The 21,845-nt window shown below is 37.2% G+C and overlaps 3 protein-coding genes and 5 non-coding genes across 8 annotated transcripts; 5 read left to right on the forward strand and 3 right to left on the reverse strand.

The window, feature by feature from the left end:
* The first annotated feature begins 1,524 nt into the window (after positions 1–1,524).
* Positions 1,525–5,814, forward strand: LOC141905270 (sodium-dependent proline transporter-like). The gene is made up of 13 exons (XM_074794095.1): positions 1,525–1,645; positions 1,907–2,068; positions 2,584–2,635; positions 2,839–2,971; positions 3,083–3,217; positions 3,323–3,426; positions 3,551–3,675; positions 3,791–3,903; positions 3,979–4,107; positions 4,687–4,786; positions 4,861–4,961; positions 5,188–5,352; positions 5,614–5,814. The coding sequence occupies exons 1-13, from the start codon at positions 1,540–1,542 to the stop codon at positions 5,812–5,814; spliced, it is 1,626 nt and encodes a 541-aa protein (XP_074650196.1). The 5' UTR covers positions 1,525–1,539.
* Positions 2,373–2,454, forward strand: Trnas-uga (transfer RNA serine (anticodon UGA)). The gene has a single exon. It is a non-coding gene; the product is annotated as a tRNA-Ser (tRNA).
* A 3,504-nt stretch (positions 5,815–9,318) lies between the features above and the next one.
* Positions 9,319–14,016, forward strand: LOC141905271 (neuroligin-4, X-linked-like). Its single transcript, XM_074794097.1, has 9 exons — positions 9,319–9,397; positions 9,808–9,884; positions 9,993–10,151; positions 10,470–10,617; positions 11,122–11,307; positions 11,393–11,580; positions 12,631–12,826; positions 13,075–13,241; positions 13,690–14,016. Exons 1-9 carry the CDS (start codon positions 9,319–9,321, stop codon positions 14,014–14,016), a joined length of 1,527 nt encoding a protein of 508 aa, XP_074650198.1.
* Trnas-uga (transfer RNA serine (anticodon UGA)) lies at positions 12,258–12,339 on the reverse strand. The gene has a single exon. It is a non-coding gene; the product is annotated as a tRNA-Ser (tRNA).
* Positions 14,017–14,101: 85 nt separating the features above from the next.
* Positions 14,102–14,183, forward strand: Trnas-cga (transfer RNA serine (anticodon CGA)). The gene has a single exon. It is a non-coding gene; the product is annotated as a tRNA-Ser (tRNA).
* Positions 14,184–15,626: 1,443 nt separating this feature from the next.
* Positions 15,627–19,342, reverse strand: LOC141905272 (epithelial sodium channel subunit beta-like). Its single transcript, XM_074794098.1, has 12 exons — positions 19,192–19,342; positions 18,681–18,813; positions 18,071–18,461; positions 17,846–17,971; positions 17,630–17,759; positions 16,858–17,021; positions 16,574–16,693; positions 16,263–16,495; positions 16,099–16,178; positions 15,979–16,021; positions 15,859–15,934; positions 15,627–15,779 (listed from the first exon to the last, which is right to left on the reverse strand). Exons 1-12 carry the CDS (start codon positions 19,340–19,342, stop codon positions 15,627–15,629), a joined length of 1,800 nt encoding a protein of 599 aa, XP_074650199.1.
* Trnas-cga (transfer RNA serine (anticodon CGA)) lies at positions 18,942–19,023 on the forward strand. The gene has a single exon. It is a non-coding gene; the product is annotated as a tRNA-Ser (tRNA).
* Positions 19,343–21,416: 2,074 nt separating the features above from the next.
* Positions 21,417–21,490, reverse strand: Trnai-aau (transfer RNA isoleucine (anticodon AAU)). The gene has a single exon. It is a non-coding gene; the product is annotated as a tRNA-Ile (tRNA).
* Between the last annotated feature and the right edge of the window lie 355 nt (positions 21,491–21,845).

The raw sequence follows: 21,845 nt of genomic DNA on the forward strand, positions 1-21,845 counted from the left end.
TACGAATAGACAGGGACAGGCAGGGAAAGGTTTTATATATTGATATCAACTTTAACCTGGATGCTTCTTCAATTCATTCTAAATTGAGCCTTTCTATAAAGCCGTAAACTATTATTTCCTTCGATTAAAAATAGATGATTCATGATTGACAATTGACAGCACAAAAAATCTACAGAAAATGGTTTAATATTAAGCGGTTGTGTTAGATGTGTAGATTTAGGTATCTTATTACAATTCTATGACATACCGCGGGTTCTTGTATTCATTTCATTATATTCACAGTAAAGTTTGCGCAGTAACTCGAGGATAACGACGTCTTGAATCCCTCGTCCTTTCCAGCGCCACGGTGGAATTAAACAACAAGGCAGATATGGAAAAGGTTTGAGATTTTACATGATCATTATATCAGCTATCTAAATCATTTACGATGGTTTCCATAGGCGAGTGAGTGAAAAGTGGACTTTTTCTACAATCTGTCTCAGTATTATGTCGGTTTTCTTCATTTAGATTACAGAAATCACAGCCTATGGAAATCAACATGGCACCCACGAATTTCGTCTTCTTTTACAATTTTTCAGATGTAAATGTGTTTTTATTATATTTGGCAAACTTTCCGAGAATTGTGATAATCGTGTGATACGTATAAAGTATAGGTCTATCTAAATCATTAGTCTGCATGCAATCAACCGGATTTTCTGTATAGATTTGCATTGTTTGATTAGTTAAATCACATTCTCAGCTTAAAGACACTTTTATTTCGTTATCGTTATTAAGATGAGTTCAAGAAGCCGTTTTACAGTTTTGAGGCACAACTTTTTGGAAATTTGTCTCCGTTACGTTTCCAATTTATCTTTTTGGACCACCTGGAAACTGTAAAAAGATATAAAACCTTTTTTGAGATGAAAATAAATTACTATTAAGAAGGTTTATTTCAAGTGGTTTTAGAAGTTTTTGACTCATTTCTATTTACTGAAAGCGGACAGTGTATTGTAGTATGTAGTGTATATTCACGTATTCAATGTCCCGCGGCTATTACACATTTTATCACGATCTACACCGAATCAAATATCTATATAACTAAATGCCGATTTAATATTCATTAATCGTGAATTCTTTTCTTGCACCACTGGAAACATTAGAAGCTCTTTCCGTAAAATTGTCCGCAAACATTTTTATAATGATTGTACTTCCTGTGAATTTCGTCCGCGAGTATTTTCAAATCAATTCTGTAATTTCTTCAAATGTTATATTCCACCAGGTGGAGTCTGGGTCGTCTGTGTCCGATAAACCGGACGGCAGTAAAAAGGAAGTAAAACGCGGGAACTGGACTGGAAAGTTGGACTTTCTTCTGTCAACGATTGGTTACGCGGTCGGTTTAGGGAATGTTTGGAGGTTTCCATTTTTAGCGTACAGAAATGGCGGCGGTGAATTCAATGAATATTTATTAAAAAAAACATCATTTATAAAATGATGATGATGATGATAAATTAATATTGATAATATTTCTGTTTAGGTGCGTTTTTGATCCCGTACGTGATCATGTTAGCTTTTACTGGTATTCCACTGTTTTTCCTAGAACTGGCTTTGGGTCAGTTCGCATCTGAGGGTCCGATAACAGTGTGGAAATTAGCTCCACTCTTTAAAGGTACTTCATCAATCTACATATAATCATTTCAAATTTTCACCGATTTTTGTAGTGAAGCATGATTTAGATGCAGAGATGCTGAGTCAAATTTACTTGGAAGATTTATCAATATACGTCGAATTGGTATTGTTAAATGATAGAAGCTTTTTAGTTGGAAGGGCATCGAAAAATTCACTATTCACAAATCTTAGATTAGAAATTGAATTCATTATTGAAACTTGTTTTTTCATTCTGAGTATGACAATGAATTTGTTTCTGCAGGGATAGGTTGGGCGATGGTTGTCGTAAGTGGATTAGTCGGTATTTACTACAATGTTATTATAGCTTGGACAATCTTCTATTTCGTGGCTTCGTTAACGTCTAAATTACCGTGGATGGATTGTCAGAATCCCTGGAATACACCGGCCTGTAAGGAAGCGGGAAGTATGTAGCAAAGAATAGTAATCTGAATCACTCTTCGTCTGGACCCAGATTCACAGTCGTGATGTCTGTGGTCTCAAATCTTCCTCTAAAGTTGTAGTAGAGTGGCTATATTTTTAAAACGCTGTGTAGAATTAAACCCAACCATAAAACGAATAAACTTTTTGCCCCCCTTGGGAGTAATTACTTAATGGTGGCATCTAGATACCGAAAAAAGAAATGGAGAGAGACATGGGCCCCATATGTTGTCACCACGTCGATTTCCGCTCAAATCCAACGACCTTGCCCAAACATGAACCATCACCCAGCTGCGATGGCCGAGTGGTTAAGGCGTTGGACTTGAAATCCAATGGGATCTTCCCGCGTAGGTTCGAACCCTACTCGCAGCGAATATAATATTTTGTTCCGACCTCCTTTGAGTGGACTTGATTCAAAATGTTAAATTCAATTGACGATTTTGAAAACACTAGATATTTTTATTTCAGAGCCGTATTGTAACATAACGGCGAATATAACAGTTAACTGTACAAACGCGATCGGGTCTCAATCTCCCAGCGAGCAGTATTGGGAGTAAGTTTAAATTCTTTGTCTCTTCAGGGGTTACATTGAAACACTGTCTACAGTTTCATCAATGTTACATTGAGAATGAATTATTCTTAATTCTAGAATCAAATTTTACTAAAATTTGTGGAACTGATTCCTTAGAATTTGAATGCACTATCTTCGTCAATGTTACGTGACCGCGTTTGGGCTAAAATAGTCTCTTTCTTTAGGCGACACGTATTAGGATTAACGGATGGATTAGAGAATATGGGGATTATCCGCTGGAAACTGGCATTGTGTTTGTTAGGTGCATGGGTTGTAATATTCCTCTGCCTCATTAAAGGAGTCAAATCCTCGGGAAAGGTAAAACTTCAGACCCATTTACACAGTTAACTTCGGATTCATAAGAAAATCTTGAAATAGATCTTGAATAGATCTTGAAATTCCTAGAATAAATTGTATTTTATTCTGTAGGTTGTATATTTCACTGCTACATTTCCGTACATTGTATTGGTAATACTGTTGGTGAGAGGAGTCACTTTACCCGGCGCTAAAAAAGGAATAATGTTTTACGTGACTCCCGATTTTAACAAACTCAAAGATTCAAAGGTATCTTTCATTCCAAAATCAAGCCAATCTTGTAAATACACTGAATTAAATTTATTCGCAAAACATCATGGATTTTTAATGGATCTCCTTGTTTATTACGTATAGGTTTGGGCTGATGCAGCTACTCAGATATTCTATTCACTAGGTGTCGGGTTCGGAGGTTTAGAAGTCATGTCCAGTTACAACAAATTCAAAAATAACTGTTACAGGTATTGACTGATACTCATAACAAACACGTATACATTGTCTATCCTATATTGTAGATTGTATGCCTTATATTGTATATTGTATGTCGTATATTATGTATTGTATATCTTATATTGTATATTGTAGGGATGCATTGTTAGTATCAATAATTAATTGTATGACCAGTGTATTTGCCGGGTTTGTTATATTTTCTGTAATGGGTTTCATGTCTGAAAAGATGGCTGTTCCTGTTGCGCAAGTCGCTAAAAGTGGTAAATAGTATATATCACAATTATCGATTCAATATTTCTAATTTGCATAAATTTGCATTGGTTTGCATAAATTAACTGTTCATGGTTCGTATAAATGTGTATGTTTGTTGTTTAGGACCCGGATTAGCGTTTGTCGCGTATCCTGAAGGCATCGCTCAGATGCCAATTGCTCCACTTTGGTCAGTTCTGTTTTTTCTGATGTTGTTTACGCTCGGTTTGGATAGTCAGGTATTCCATCAATCAATATTCTAAACTTTAATTGTTCAATTAACCGATGAAATGTGTTTGTGTTGTGTTTTATAGTTTGCTATGATGGAGACTGTTATCAGCGCCATCTCTGATGAGTTTCTCGTATTAAGGAAATATAAGATGCTATTTACTGGTTTTCTCTGTGTCCTGTTGTTCCTCCTCGGGCTCCCATGCGTTATGGACGTACGTTTACAACTATAAGTATGGAATGTTTTCCGGGGTGATGTGGAATGTATTTCAGGGTGGAATGTATTTCAGGGTGTAATGTGTAATGTATTTCAGGGTGTAATGTAGAATGTATTTCAGGGTGGAATGTGGAATGTATTTCAGGGTGTAATGTAGAATGTATTTCAGGGTGTAATGTAGAATGTATTTCAGGGTGTAATGTATTTCAGGGTGGAATGTTTATGTAATTCAGGGTGGAATGTTTATGTATTTCAGGGTGGAATGTTTATGTATTTCAGGGTGGAATGTATTTCAGGGTGGAATGTTTATGTATTTCAGGGTGGAATGTTTATGTATTTCAGGGTGGAATGTTTATGTATTTCAGGGTGGAATGTATTTCAGGGTGGAATGTTTATGTATTTCAGGGTGGAATGTATTTCAGGGTGGAATGTTTATGTAATTCAGGGTGGAATGTTTATGTATTTCAGGGTGGAATGTTTATGTATTTCAGGGTGGAATGTATTTCAGGGTGGAATGTTTATGTAATTCAGGGTGGAATGTTTATGTATTTCAGGGTGGAATGTTTATGTATTTCAGGGTGGAATGTACATATTCAATTTGATCGACTCATACAGTGGTGGATACTCATTAATGGTTATTGCGCTCGTTGAAGTAATCGTCATATCATGGATTTACGGTACGAGAAACACGTATCGTCCTGGGTTCGAATCCAGACATATAAATCATAAAATAAAAACTCATACATTTCAGGTTATAAGAAATTTGCCGCAGATATCAAAATGATGATTGGATTCACACCGAATATTTACTGGAGAATCACCTGGCAGTTTTTGACTCCAGCTATTATTGTCGTCAGTATCGAAAAAGTCCTGGCCTCATAAAACACCTTATGACAGTGCAATACAATAAAATACAAAATAATTTTACAATATAAACATTCATAAATCAATAAAGTACAGACAGGTAAGTGCGTGCATGAAAATACGCGCCACCAACTCGTGATGTCATAGGGAGTTTTATGGAGGCATCCATCTTTTTTATCCAGCAGCAAAAAAAATACTTTATTCGTGATTTCAGTTTATACTGGTGTTTTCTGCAATAAAAGCGACACCGTTAAGTTTGGGTAGTTACCTATACCCATGCTGGGCTCAGATGTTGGGTATCACTATGGTGTTTGCATCAATTGTGTTTATACCGCTAATGATGGGAATCGAGACGTGTAAACATTTCGGCTGCAAAAAGGTAATTTTCAGACGAAACAAATATAATCAAAATAGCCGCAAAGCAGCGATAACGGGTTTCGGCCCTTTTGGTTGAACATTCCGTACCATGAAGCCAATGAAGTTATCAGTTCATTAAAATGCAGCTATCATGCAGGGAATGCCATCAGGGGGGTCGGAAACGCCCTATACATTAAATCAATATGGGGTACTAACTATAAAAAAAACTTATCAAAATAGAATTACCTTTGTATTCAAATTGATGATCGTTGTATTTTTTCAGACATTGAAAATCATGGTGAGTCCGACTCCAGATTGGGGACCGGCTGAACCGGAATACAGAACCGGAAAATACGCCATCGATCGCCAGAGGTCACGTGATCCGATACCAGCAAAATCTAACGATATACAACTGCAAAAACGGCCGTCAGACGGCGCTACTAACCAAGGCTATGTACCCGATGGCGATTTTGCTCACTTTTGATTCATTTGTTGAAGAAATATATCAATTAGCTAAACATGTAAATAGCTCGACCCGCAGCGACTCATTGCTAAGTAAAGACCAGTCAAAGACCATTTCATTGAACACATGAAGTTGCTTATAGCAATCTATCAAAAGTTTTGACTAACATTTTCGTTAAACTGGATCCAGGTGGTATTTATTACGCTAGTTTCTTATGGCCTTCACCGATATCTGATTGCAATCAGTCAGTTAGGTAATGCTATTGTAATTGTACTGTATTTATATCGAAAATTAGTTATATCAACCCATATATCTGTATTGTATATCATAACCACCTGTAAACTCAACCCACAGGGATTATCTCCAGGATTCTGCTTATGTTTGAAAATTCCATGATGTTCTTCATCACCAATCAAGAGAAACAGCATAACATCTTAAAGATCAATTTACGCTCATTTTGGTTCTATAACTAATCTAAACAACCCGGTACAGCTGTGAGAACATATAAATTGAAAAATTTCAGACGTCCGAATGAATTCTGTTTATTACAATAAAACTATTGTTTGAAAACGTGTTTATTTTACTTGATTTGTTTTCTCGTTCCTGTGCGAGTGACCCGTGGTCGAGTTGAGAGGACCAATAAACCACTGACACCGCCCGCATTCAGCCGTGTGAAATAAAACCAGGAATTCTTAATAAATTCATTTGAATACATTGAGAGATTCTTGTAGGTTTACGACTCAAAGCAAATATTCCTGATCATAAAAATATTTATTAATCGTGACTGCGAATAATACACGAAATTTCCTGATTAATTTTTATTGTGTTTGTTAGAAGGTGTAAAACTCGGGGGAGGGGGGGAACTAGTGAGAGGGGGGTGGGGAGGGGGAGAGAGTACTTGTGTTTTATTGGTTAACACTATACACCATTAGATACTATTTGATCAAGTTATTTCTGATAGAGTTTGAAGACACGAATAGAGTTGCGTCGAAGACCTCAATCATATTACACACAGTCTGTTGACATAGTATTTATATTGAGCACTGTGTTATATTACTGATATATCAGAGAGCTTCGATACCAGGCACCATGTCCGGTATTATACTTGGATTCGGATTATCTTTGTTTTTTTCTTCCTGATGGCGGCTTAAAAAGAGATGGTTCGATAAAAACCCGTAGCAGTAGTAAGAGGGAGTGAGAGAGAGAGAGAGAGGGAGAGTGGCGAGAGTAATCTGAAAGAGCGAGGAGGTGTCACCGTCGGTCACGCGAAGAACACACTTTAAGCACTCTTCCGTATTTATACGACATTTGACAACGGAAAGTGAGGAATTTTAATGAGGAATTTTCTGCGCTGTCAGAGAAATATTTTCTTTTTGACAGATTAACATTTTTTTACACTTGACGCGTGGCGCGCGTATGCAGACGAACGATTCAATAGTCGCGTGCCAGAGGCTGCAGTTCGAGGTCGTTTTCAAACTGAAAATATCGCATTGAAAATAAATGTTAATCCGTGAATAAGATTGATATCGATAATCCGCGATATGTCCTGGATTTATGGATTGCTTTCTACGATAATCCGACCGGATGTTTGAAATTCTTATCGGCGACGAATAGAAAACAGATAATTCTGCAGGTAAGAAAATTATTTCACATGATTCAATAGAAGCAAGTTTTAGATAGAGCGGATAAATAATAATTCTGCAGGACCAGTTTCCACAGCTTTTGCTAAAGATTTGACTTATAACTGTTCATGTTCGATGTTTTGTTCCAAAATCAACTGAACAAAGTATAACCAGGTCCTGGACCCAGTTTCATGAAACTCATAAACTCCTTAATTGATATAATTAAGAGATTTAGAATGCATGAAGGAATTAAATCGATTATCACATGTTGACTGTAGTTGACTAGAGTCACAACATAAAATATCATGCAAAAATTAACTTTTAGATGGAAACGTCAGAAATCAAGAAATATACCTTGCATGAAAAACTGCAAACAAAGTATGAAGATATAATTGAAAGTTGATAATGGTGTTAATGCAGTACCTGGTGGCTCTGAGTGTTGCGTGTTATACGATATTCGGGGTTGATTCGGTTCAAGAGACTTTCATTGAAATTTCAAAGTCAAGTAGAAATATTCACGTAATTTCGCCTACACGTACAACGGACCCCGTTTATACCGAACTTACTGTGCCTGTACGTGTGTTTTAAACTGTACTCTGGAATGCGTCATTTTTTTTTCATCGAATACTTATTCAATAACGAAAGGCAAAAATAGACTTTGAGAAGAGCGGCGTCGGTTTATTAGAGTTTGAATAAATCATCGGTTAAAAATAGCACGCACTTATTGACAGATTGATAATCTCAGATTATTTGATGATATATCAGATAATTATTGAGATTAAGCGCGATATTTCAGTGAAGAGTATTATATATAAATCACCAGCAGCAGCAGCAGCGGCAGCAGCGGCTCACCCCCTGTTGGTCCCGTTGCGTCGCCTAAGTCTAAATCTACTCTCAATCAATACTGATCTCATCTGTAACACGAGTCAATAATCGTTAATACGAATATATTTACAAATCACTCTAATACTGACCACTAGAATTAATCATACCCTTAACCTCTCTCTCCCTCTCCCTGTCACAGACACGACTAAAAACCTCATAGTTTTCACTTGTCTACTGTTTTCCGGTCAATACGAGATTTACAACATGTTCTACTGATACGATTTCCTGACCCAGTTCTAACGAGTGTTTTCCTACAAATTAATGCAGCTCATTCTCGAGAGTATTTCGAGGGGTCGGGCTGTAAGGCCAAGTATACCTGAAGGGGGCGGCATTTCGAGGGGTCGGGCTGTAAGGCCAAGTATACCTGAAGGGGGCGGCATCTCGAGGGGTCGGGCTGTAAGGCCAAGTATACCTGAAGGGGGCGGCATTTCGAGGGGTCGGGCTGTAAGGCCAAGTATACCTGAAGGGGGCGGCATCTCGAGGGGTCGGACTGTAAGGCCAAGTATACCTGAAGGGGGCGGCATTTCGAGGGGTCGGGCTGTAAGGCCAAGTATACCTGAAGGGGGCGGCATCTCGAGGGGTCGGGCTGTAAGGCCAAGTATACCTGAAGGGGGCCGGGTCGACAGGTTGATGGAATTGAAATCATCGCTTCTCCGCCCCTTGTCTAATCTACTGTCGTGATGTATCTTTATCTTTCTACATTTTTTTAAATCAATTATCTACTCACTCTCTTAGTTATTAATTATTATGTCACTCATAATTTATTTGTAATTACCCTCTCACTCAGTTCTCCGTAATTAGTGTCAGTCTACCTACAAATTCTGTTGTTTTTCTATTGACTACACTCATTCACTTGATGAAGCTGCGAGATTCATTAGAAGCGAAAACTTGTTCGACAAATAAATAGTTAACCTATACAAGACTACTCGTCTTGTTACTTATTTTAAACCTGGTTACAACACGGCTACTCTACGAATACATTTTGTGCGTATGAATCGATAAACAAATACAGGTAAAAATGACAATCGTGTTTATTTACACAGTGGATGATGATGACTGTTGTCGCAATTCTGCCGATGGTGGCGCTGGTAGTACTGGTAGCGGCGGATGAATACATTGACGTCACGATAAAACCTGGGACTATTCGCGGAATCCGCAAAACTCGCAACTATGGATTAAGTAATAAATCATTTCTTATGATTGTATTGACTTCTGAAATAGAATTTTTTATTGTTTATTTACATCTGGCTTAGAATAACTGAAGCTTTAGTTCAACAGGTGTGAGTTATGAGTTGAACATCCCTGCGCACTAAGAATAAAAAGAGTCCGAAATATTTCTGTTTAGACGTTTCAACTATATCCTAATAGTCCTCCGCAGGAATACTGATGTTGTCCTCATTGATGAAACACTTTATGTTCGTGTTGTAAAGATATAAAATCTGATTTGTTTCGTTTCATAGTTCATGATGAAATCAACTGTGTACAACTAAGGAACTTGTATTTTCAGATAAATTAACCCAGACTATAGATGTATTCCAAGGAGTTCCATACGCCGAGCCGCCTCTCAATGAGCTGCGATTTATGGTAAATATCGGAACATATAAAACGATACAAAAATATCGGAATAAATTTCGAATATTGGAAATTCAAGATGAAAAATATATAAATATTTATGATGAATCTATTTTTCAGAATCCGGTTCCAAAATCGAGTTGGGCACCAGGAATCTGGAATGCTTCACATTACGGATATCGATGTCCGTCTTTATCTTACCCAGGAAGAGAAAATGATTCACTATCAGACGACAGAAACGAGGATTGTTTATATCTGAATATATATACTCCATACGAGGTATAACCTCCCTTACTACGTGTCATTATACCTCCCTGCCTCCATGTCTTACCCTCACTACCTCCCTACATACTCCCAATAACCCCTCTACCTCACTACAGGTGTACCACTCCTCCGCAACCCCGCCTCCCAGCGTCGAGCAAGCAGTATCGAAAAACCTTTATGAAACATGTTGAAATATTAAATCGATTTTAAAATGCGAATTTCTGAAATTATATCATGATTTTATCTAATGCGAGGTAGAATCCTCATTCAAAGACAACTGAATAAATTGTACTGTTGAATCTGATTATGGAATCGTGACATGTACTGTTTCAGAGAAGTCACCCGAACGCTAAATACCCGGTGATACTGTACGTTCACGGTGGATCGTTTTTATTTGATTCCGGTGCTGAATTTGACGGTCATGTTTTACCTCAATTCGGAGTCGTTTTGGTCACGTTTAACTACAGACTCGGAGTTCTAGGTTTGTATACACGGCTGGAATATTATACTAACACTAATAACTGATGTTACTGCTGCTGCTGCTGCTGCTGCTGCTGCTGCTGCTGCTGCTGCTGCTGCTGCTGCTGCTGCTGCTGCTGCTGCTGCTGATGCTGCTGCTGCTGCTGCTGCTGCTGCTGCTGCTGCTGTTGCTGCTGCTGCTGCTGCTAGTCTTATAGAATTTGTGCTGATAGAATTTCATACTAAAATAGTTGGAACATGTAATTTAATTCTTTAAACGAATTTGAAATTAATTTAGAATTCAATTATCGTTGTATCCTACAATGTGTGGACTTTAGGACCTTTTAGGTTATATCAGTTATCATCTAATATCACCAGTTGTCCAGCGTTTCGTTTTACTTCATTTTGTATTTCCATCTGCATCTTGGGGGATTATAAATCATGAATGAATTGAATATGATTGAGGAGTGTAAAGACTAAATCATCAGAGTCAGATGAGCAGATAAAATGATAATGTATGTTGCAGGATTCCTGACTACAGGAGATGAAAGATTACCAGGACAATACGGTTTACTAGATCAGATATTCGTGATGCAATGGGTACAAAAATATATCTCAAAGTTTCGCGGAGATCCGACTAGTGTAACGCTAATAGGAAACAGTTGTGGCGGGGTTAGTGTAGGAATACATTTACTATCCGCTAAAACTAAAGGTAAGACCCGGGTTCGAACCCACGTGTTGTAGACGAATGAATATTCATTAGCTCTTCTACATAAATTTGCATATCGATTTTTTAGGATTGTTTCACCGTGTTATAATAATGAGTGGACCTCCGAACTCATATTTTGGTATTCACGCTCCTGATGTTGATTTTAAGCTGTTTATGGATAATGTAACAGGAACAGTGAATTGTACTCGAGCCTCCATATCTGACAGTGTCAACTGTCTACGCAAAATTCCTTGGCCTGAATTCGTGCATCACACAGTACGTATCTGATATTAGAAAAATCTCGGACCAGAGCTTTTTGTTCGTTTTATTTTTACCGAATCAAATTGTTAGAAAAAGTAGGAAGCGACAAATGAAACAGAGAACAAATAAAGAGAATTAAAGAACATCATTAGGAAATACGATTTAAGAAAAAAGAGGACAATTCATAAATAATTCGAAGAAAAACATAAATATTATAGAATAAATTAACGCTGAACGTTTTTATAAAATCATTCAGTTGATTTCAACATGCTAATCATAGATATACTGAATAATGAATACCCGAATACCTGTTATTGTGTTATTTGTATCCTGCCTTCAGTTAATCTTGAAAAATGGTAAAAGGATGATTTAGTTATTATTAAGTTCTCTTGATGTAATAACATAGTAATAAAGTTGTTTATTCTCTATTTATGATCTATTCTATCTCATTATGTCAATCAAAGTGAGTTGAATGTCTCAATCAGCTCTGGGTACTAATCGTTTAAACTCTATTTATGATTCATGATTACAATGTACATGTCACTAAAAAAAGAAATAAATGAATAAATTTGATACATAAAAAGCTGACCCTGGGGGTCCTGGATAAAGACTCCATTAAACCTATTTTAACCAGTTAGATATAATTGAAAAAGAAAAAAAAACGAAGACCAGAGCAAAATAGACCCATGCAACGCTGCGAGTAGGGTTCGAACCTACGCGGGAAGATCCCATTGGATTTCAAGTCCAACGCCTTAACCACTCGGCCATCGCAGCTGTTGACTGCAGTGACTGAAATAGCCATTTTAATGACACGAAAATTGACCGTGACGTGAATATGTCCAGCGTCAGGTGTTTGGGGAAAATGTGTTAATTTATCGATATATCAAAAGCGTTAAGAGTGTTATAATAAACATACGTATTAAACGGGTATAGGTCTATGAAAATACGCTTCGATATTGATTAACGATATTGATTATTGATTTTATCAATAGATATATGTATGTGATCAATAGACAACGTTGAAGTTCATTCTGGTATTAGAAATGATATTTTCTACTTTTTCAGCACAACACCTACCCGCGAATTTCTCCGACCGGCGTCAATCTAAAACCGTACGTTGATAATAACATTTTAACCGGATTTCCGTTAGATCTGATCAGAACGAACCAGTATCGCCGCCTGCCGATCATTATCGGAACTGTAAAACACGAATGGGTCCGCAATATGGGAGGATTCTTCTCCGAAATGGGATACGACCACAGTAAGTATCACGGCGATATCAGCTGGAATAAATCATGCAGGCTGCATTTTAATCAGGGGGCACAGTTTTAAAGATTTCACTGCAGCCCCTTTTTAATCAAGACTTGTCTTACGTAGGTTGTGGTAAACAGAAATAAGATGGTCTAAACTGGTCTCAGTGGTCTAAAAGTTGAGACAGTGAACCTGGACTCAAAGTACTCGAGCCGTCTCAGGCCTTTCTGCTAAATTCTATTTTTTCTTTTCTTGTAGTCGATCTGTGTAAAGGATTGTCGCGTGACCTGTTTTTGAAAATACTCCGGAAAATCTTCAAAGAAAGATTTGGATTTTCAAGCTATATTCGTGAACAGATAATGTTTGAATACACGGATTGGAGCAATATAGACGATCCTTTTATCAATAGAGATAACTATGTGCAGGTCAATTATCATATTCACGATTGGTAGAACACTATATCCGTGTTGACGCGATGAGGAGAGAATCCCACAATGATAATAAAAAGTCCGAAAATGAAACTTCGAGACATTATTCCTGAAAAGATGACTATTAGGATATAGTCGAAACGTTGAAATAAACTACTATCTCGAAGTTTCATTTTCGGACTTTTTATTATCATTGTGGAATTCTCTCCTTAATTATCATATACCACACCATTTGTTCAAACCAATCAAGTAACAACTTGTCGATGATGTAACTTGAAGCAATCGATCAAAATTCGATACTTAATTCAAAATCAACCAATTACATTGGTCTAGTTCATGGTTTATTCAACGTTTCGACTGCCACCGAACACGGTAGTTCGAATAAAAGTATTTCACACTCTTTTTTCTTTCCCAGTTTGACTTTTTCTATTTGAACTATTTTCAGCTAATGACAGATCTAGCAATGTTGGCTCCGAGTGTTCAACTTTCTAAAGAATTGACTGAAACTGGAAGCGAAGTATTCTTCTATATATTTCATCACGTACAAAAGATTCAAACCGCGAATGAATTGAGAGAACGGTGTAAATCAGACGGGAACTATTGGCGCTATAATTACACATATCACGAGAGCGATTTGAATTATCTGTTCGGAGCGCCTTTCTCTAAACGTAGAATATACCACACTTGGATTGATGAGGAATTCACTAAAGAAGATTTAATCGTTAGCGAATTAGCGATGACATTATGGACAAATTTCGCTAAATACGGGTAATATACTTTTAAACTCCCCGCTATTCATAACCGGTTTTATTATCGCGACACAATATAATTGATTGTAAGCGCTCGACGAGTACGCAGCTGCGATGGCCGAGAGGTTAAGGCGTTGGACTCGAAATCCAATGGGATCTTCCCGCGTAGGTTCGAACCCTACTCGCAGCGATGATTTTTTGTCATTAACTTCTTTTTGGATTCAGACTTTTTTGATTGTCTCGCCATTATTTATTACTGGGTTGTTTATAATCAAAACTTTTTTTCAAAATAGGTTTCTATTTGCAGAAATCCGACACCTGATGTGGAAGGTTCAAATACGAATCTAAAATGGAAACCATTTCGAATCGATCATACGAACTATCTCGACTTGAGAGGAAGTCATTCTAGAATGAGGAAACACATAAGACCGCACAAAGTCAATTTTTGGAATTATTTAGTGCCTTTATTAGAACACGAGGTGGCAGCAGCGTCTAGGAGTCACGCAGATCCTCCGGTTAGTCGGGTCGTTCTGTGGTCGTTTATCGCTCTATCTGTTTGTCTATTTATCGCTGTTTTAATACTCGTCATTGTTTTGTGCAGAAGATGAAAAAATCCTCTGAAATTAAGAGAACAAATTCTTAAAATTAATTGTAAGAAATTTCTGAAAGAAGTTTCTTCGTCGTAAACTTCGTTTATTTGTTGGACTTCGTCTTCTCGATACAATTAAAAAACTTGAATCTTTTTCTAGCCTCGGTTGAATATATCGAAACAGCTCATAGTTTTGACCCATGAAACTGTTTTATCCCTCTCCTTAATCACAATTAAATAAAATAAGAAAAAAAGACCTAATTTACTATTACTGCATCTGTTAACTGTAGCGTCTATGAGTTACACTTCTTGAATCAATGTCATTGCATTACCTTAAATTATTCACATTGTACATACCTTCTTTCAATGAATACGAATTCTTTTTTTTGTATTTTCTTAAGAATCTTAAGAATAACTTAAACGTGTAAAATTTTCGACGATTTCAAATATCTAAACTTTGCCGTTGTATGTCGTAAACACTAACGAATACTATATCATTATCTATCAACTTTACCTGAAACATATTTCGTCGATCGGTTCAAAATCAATCTGTATATGAACAAAGCATTTATTACGAACAAGAAACTTCTGTTGGAGAAATGAATTAAATAAACTTCTATGTTTTTATAAAATATGATTTATTTTTTCTAAGGTTTTCAATGTATTGATGGCTTCAATTTATAATAGAATTTTCTGTACGCGTTTTACCCACGCGATTGACTGCGAAACCTCCGTCTTACAACATCTTACACAATTTAGCTGACGTTTAACACAATAACAGCTGACGTCATACACAATTCAGTTGACGTGTGACACAATATAGCTGACGTCACTATCTGACGTCATACACAGTTTAGCTGACGTGTGACACAATACGGAACAAACTTTCTTTTACATATACAATAAAGGAAATAACATTGCTGGAAAATCTTATTTATAATGAATTCTTTATTTATATCCAATTTAGACACATTACATCAATAGATTGAGAGTCGAATTGTTAAGAATCGTAAAAACATCAAATTCAGAACAGAAAACCATTCTTTATTTCACCGATATTTTAACGAATGGTCGCAACTTTTGCAGCAGGACTAAAAATATCTGAAAAATCAACTCGATTAGTTCAAAAACCGCCAGTAAAGAAAGTCCGAGCCACAGTCCTATTGTACCGCCGATATCAGCCATCAGTCTGTTACCCTGGAAACAGAAATAGCGACATCTATGAGTGGAGGTAGGAATCAATAATTTAGAGGATAATCAATAAGAGATACCGTACATCATAGGATGGAAGCTGCTGAATCTTTTGAAAGTTGATTTCCTGATAATAAACATCCAAACGTACTGTGTTTTTCCTATAAATATATACCGGATATATAGTGTTCGACGGTGTCACCACCTAGTGGAAGTAAATAATCGATTATGCAAATCAGACTCACTTGCTTTCTAACGAAGAACCAAATTTGCGCTGTAAAAAATGGAAAAAGTTCATACGTCAACGAATTGATCTCGAGTTTACAGATTGATATTTCTGAGATTACCTTGTACATGTCGTTTGGCCATTGAGCTGACGAAATAGTCGCAGAAAAATCCACATTTCTACATTTAGAAAAAACAAATTTCCACCATGAATAGAATTTTCATAGCTTGACCATAGAAGTTGATATTCGCCATTGAACTTACAGACAGTCCATTTGACAGTCACATGGTAAAAGCCCCAGGGACCAGTCATACAACAGTTCGTCCAAACACGCATCTTGTCTGGAACACGGTCTCGATTGATTCTGACTGGTTTCATTATCACCATTACTGACCAGATCAGAAAAGGCAGTCAAATTCAGCCCGAATGGAATCTCTTTCGAAAAACATTCACAGATACTAAACACATGCCTCTGGAAACACGTCTTATGACAACTCTGAAATAAGATTTGAAAAGAACCGAGGTTTAATATCGATTGATGTTTGACTCGGCGGTGAGACGACTATTAACTTACAGAAACAGTGTAATCAACCCCATAAACCTCGGAATAAACAGACTTCTTGTGTTGATTTATCAGACCGTTTGGTTGAACGCATTTATCGGGATGTGGATCCGGTAACCGAATTACTTCAACCTGAAATAGACAATTATCTATCAGCAGCAGAATGGGCCCTGCAATATAGGCTAAGATATATTTGCTCTGTTCAAAGGCTTATCATTCTTTAGAATTCTAGAGCTACGCATATTACCGAATTCCAAATAAAATTTTCATAGGCCTATATCCAAAACAGAACGAACCCGTTTAACGCTGATAGAAGTGAGTGCTCCAGGAGCTGCGTAATATCCATAATCCTCAGGAAAAGGCATATAACCTGGCTCGTTTATTGAAACGCGAACTCCTGCGATATCTGTGATATCCGGAATATATTCAAACGGTTCTATATCTAACTGTAACTGTAAACCTAAAACAGACGGATGTAAAATAATCATACATTTGTCATCAGTCATTATCTACTTCACACTGCGCCACGGGTGACTGAGTTTTGAAGGCAGAGTAATCTCCACGACCCGTGATCGAACGGGTCAGTCAATCGCCTTTGAGACCGGAGATCCGAGATCGAGCATCGCGAATTTTTCAGTATCATGTTCGGACGATGGTAATGGTCACTCACCGAAATCAGGACCAGTCCTGAATGATTTCCAAGCTTTGGCATTGTTCCAACCTGAGTTAAAAACGTAGCAATTTCCGAAACGATTGGTGTTAAATTCTGTAAAATTACTAAAAGAGGGAAATAAGAGATTAGATAAAACGAATGACTGTAGAACTGGGTACAGTATGACCCACTGGGCCCGGGTTAAAGATAATACCAGTCTATGAAACCGGGCCCTGCTGTAGAACTGGGTACAGTATGACCCACTGGGCCCGGGTTAAAGATAATACCAGTCTATGAAACCGGGCCCTGCTGTAGAACTGGGTACAGCATGACCCACTGGGCCCGGGTTAAAGATAATACCAGTCTATGAAACCGGGCCCTGCTGGAACTGGTATCTAATACATACGCAGTCGTACACTTTTCCCCTGCATAAAAACAACTCTTCAACATATTCTTCAATTGATGTCCACTTTCTTTTCTCTTCCACATCGGAATCTTCGCCAAACCGTCAGTGAATGATCCAACATTTTCCCCTAGATCTGACGGCTGAAATGATAACAATTCACACACTTTGTTCGGGGTCTCGTAAATGCAAAAATAAGCTCGGTATTAAAGCAGTGTATGGAACATACTGGAAGTTTCGTTTTAGAAGTTGTAGTTTGATTTAGACTAGTTGATGGTGACACTGGTGGTAGTGATGGTGATGCCGGTGGTACTGATGGTGGTACAGCATTCCTTTTACGTCTGAATAAATCACCCTGTAAATACATTACACGGGCACGATACAAAATAAAAAAACGTTTGATCTTGTAGACCAGATATCAGAATGATCTACTATGATCATCAATTACAGTTACCAGATCATCAATTCCGGGTATATCTGGCTCCTCATAATCAGTTACATTCGGAGCTGCAGTTTGTGGATCGCTCCATGATTCAGTATTGATCGCAGCTGTAGTTTGGGGGTGGCTCCCAGATACAGTACTGATCGGAGCTGTAGTTTGAGGGTGGCTCCCAGATTCAGTATTGATCGGAGCTGTAGTTTGAGGGTGGCTCCAAGATGCAGTTGTTGCTGTGGTTTGTTCATCATCCTCTTCATCATCATCGTCGTATTCATCTTTGATTTTGTTCCAGATTTTTGAAGCAACGTCTTGAAGATTAGTTGAACCTGTTTCGTCTTCTTCCAAAATCTCCGTGAGTTCAGTATCAAAATAGTTTTCTTTCGACAGCGATTTGATCTTTGATAATCTGTTCATTAAAATCAAAATTAAACTCCTATCAATTATCGGTTATTAGGTTTTGCAAGACTCTGGGTTCAGTTGCAAGTCATGGCGTAGATTTAAGATCAACCCAAGAACATTTTAGTTCTATAGTCAATCTAAAAGCTTAACACCACATTTAAGATTTAAGACCACTTAAGGATGTACGACAGAAGGCTACTGTCGTGCTGCTGAGGATTGTATTTACCTGATAGGATTTACGTTACATATAGTCACAGCTGGAAATCTCAATTCGGTTTGATACTCGTAAGATACATCAGTTTTGACTGGGTGCGTTTTGTAGGTTTTCACGAATGACGCTAAAGTTATCACCAAATAACCTTAAATCAAACTCAAACAAATCAAATTCGTTGCCTTATCGTTATAGACGCCTTCTATTAAATAAAACGTGATATAATCTATGGTTACTTTATGACGAAATCACTATGATAATATCATAGCATGTCAAGCTGCGATGGCCGAGAGGTTAAGGCGTTGGACTCGAAATCCAATGGGATCTTCCCGCGTAGGTTCGAACCCTACTCGCAGCGAGTTTCCTTTTACAACTTTTCGTTAATCGATTTTACGATATAAAGATCTCGTTATATTTTTACGGAAATGAAATTAATGGGTACACAATACTGACTCCTCTAGAGTAGTTACTTTACTAATAGAGGGAACATATTTCACGGAAGTAAAATTAACGGGAATATGCTTACTGACTGCTGCTAGTGTTAAAGCTAACCAGATAATTTTTCTGAACCAAGACGTTGTTCTTTCGATATTTCCAACACCGTGACAGTTAGTATTACTGGCCCAGTCTCTTATCACTCCACTAACAGTCTTACCACCTTCAGCTTTATCGATCATAGCGTCTTTATTGAGGATTTCAACCTTGAAGTGTTAATTAGAAAGACTCGTATAAGGGAGGCTCGAATCTTAGTGGGAAAGTGCCCTTCAAAAAGTAACTGCCAAAAAATTCGTAGCAAAAAGTGCCATTTTCATGGTGAAAAAGTGCTCTTTTGTTGAAACAGAACTGTGACTCAACAAAGCTTGACACGGGCCTGATATAAGGACTGGGACTACACTCGTGGGTGGGCTAGAGCTGCCGATAATTCTCGGTATAACACTTTGATTAAGATTAATAGGTTACTCCAGGGATACATCAGACACATCCCAGTGAGAATTGCAACCGCGTTCCCCAGTATTAAAATATTGACTTTACGAATTGAATAATAGCATTAAATGAATCGAGATGGAATTAATTGAATTCAGAATTATTGTTCACTTTATGATCTACACGTGGAATATAAATATTTATAGTGATCAACAATAACTGGGTAAATTACAGGAACTAAAACAATTATACATTTTCTAATTCAACATCAAACATGATTTGCTGGAAATGTGGTTTAAAAGCTCTGATGCAAATAGGTGTTACTCATTATAATAAGGAAAGCGTTATTCTATACAGCAAGGTAAAATTAAGTTTTTGGTTCTTTTTTAAAATTGGGATTGAAATGTCGGTATTTTAAGGTTCGAATCTCCATGATAACTCTTTCGAGATTCTTCATTCCTCAAGCTCTCAACCGACAGATTCGAGGTTCGAATCCACGTCTTCGCTTTGAGTAACGGCGACATTTAAACGACGCGTACTTTATTCGCAAATATAGACAATACAGAAAATTAGTTTTGAAAAATAAAAACAGTTGAAGCAATTTCAACATTCATCCGGAGAAACCTAGCGTTTATTAGAAAATGAGTAAATTAGAAAACAAATAACCATTGATGAAACACAGTGAGTCCGTGTTGTGATGATAATGCATAAATCCCGCAAATAGAATGGAAAATGGTCTGAAAAGAGAATTCCTGAAAACGACAGGAAATAGTAGAAACTTTGAATAAACTCTTAACCCAAGGAAAAATTTCCGACTTTATTTCCATAATCATAGATTGTGGAATTTTTGGCTATACATTAACAAACCAATTTTTAAAAGGCGGATCATTTAAATGAACTGATTATGCCAGAATGAAGGTATACGACGAGAGAACCATTCAGAACTTACCGGAGTCGTGTTGCTATTTCCCATTGACTAAAGTCCAACTGATTCTGATAGAAAAAATAAACTATTCAACTGATTTTTTCTCGCAATTTCGATTATGTTTTAGCACTAGCCGCACTGGGAGAGAATGCGCAGGCAACAGTCATTATACAGATTTATACAGTAAATAAAATCACACAGCCTCCATTCAACAGCAAACAATTCATGAATTGTTGCATTCGAAAAGTGTCCGACTAACTTCATCAATTACAGTTTCTATGACTACAGGAACAACGCCACCTATAATCAATTAAAGAGACGACTGAAGTGCCTCATTGTTCTAAATTGCTAGTTTGTATTTTGTTTTGTTTCGCTAGAAATTGTATCTTTTTCATAGAAATGGAATTTGTTTTATTGCCGCGGCGTCGGTTATAACTAATAATCCAAATGTGTTTATATAACAGAGAAACCACAAAAAAACACCGGTCGCAATTTTCTAGTGGTTTTAATCAATTTATTACGATTACAAAAACCTGATCGTCATCAAGTGGTGACAGCCGAATGTCAACAATAATTCACTAGATTGTCCTCGCATTAAAGATAACACACGCTAGAATCATCCATTGATGCTTCAAGTAGATAACGCAACATAGGTTCATGAACTTTTTAGATCAATATTAATTCATCGCCAGTCATTTTGTAATTAAGTAATTATCATTAGTTTCGTGTTGGAATGTACGTTTTAGTTTATATACAAATATTACGAAGAGTTTTTAGATCACGATGATTACAAGAAGAAACGCATGATGGACATCGACTAACGAGGAACAAAGTTGTTTAAAAAAAAATCTAGAATATCAATGACGCGATCGGTTGAAAATGATTTTCCTAAAAATATGTGATGGCCAGTATGGGGCTCGAACCCATGACATTCGCGTTATTAGCACGACGCTCTAACCAGCTGAGCTAACCGGCCGATGTGGAAGAATTCTTAACGAATTGTTTCCGTTGAATTGAATCATACGTTATCAATGTAATCTTTTTTCCATACAATTTTGCAAATTAAAGTTCAAATGGTATAGTCTTGTGTTTCAAGACTGGCCTTAAGAAGTTAGATTGACTAAAGACCAAAATGACCTTAGACTTGTCTTATATCCGACCCTTGACTGTGCAAGAGCTGTTGTGGACAATTCAAGGACAGTCGGTTCGTAAAAGTGAATATCTCTTATTACTCCAATCTCTTATCATCTCTTCAAATTGTGCCTTATCTTCGGTTAATAGAACTCTATATTGTAATTAATATCGCGTGATAAGAAGGAGTTTTATTCCCT

Source organism: Tubulanus polymorphus, chromosome 5 (assembly GCF_964204645.1).
Source record: "Tubulanus polymorphus chromosome 5, tnTubPoly1.2, whole genome shotgun sequence".
Classification (NCBI taxonomy): domain Eukaryota; kingdom Metazoa; phylum Nemertea; class Palaeonemertea; order Tubulaniformes; family Tubulanidae; genus Tubulanus; species Tubulanus polymorphus.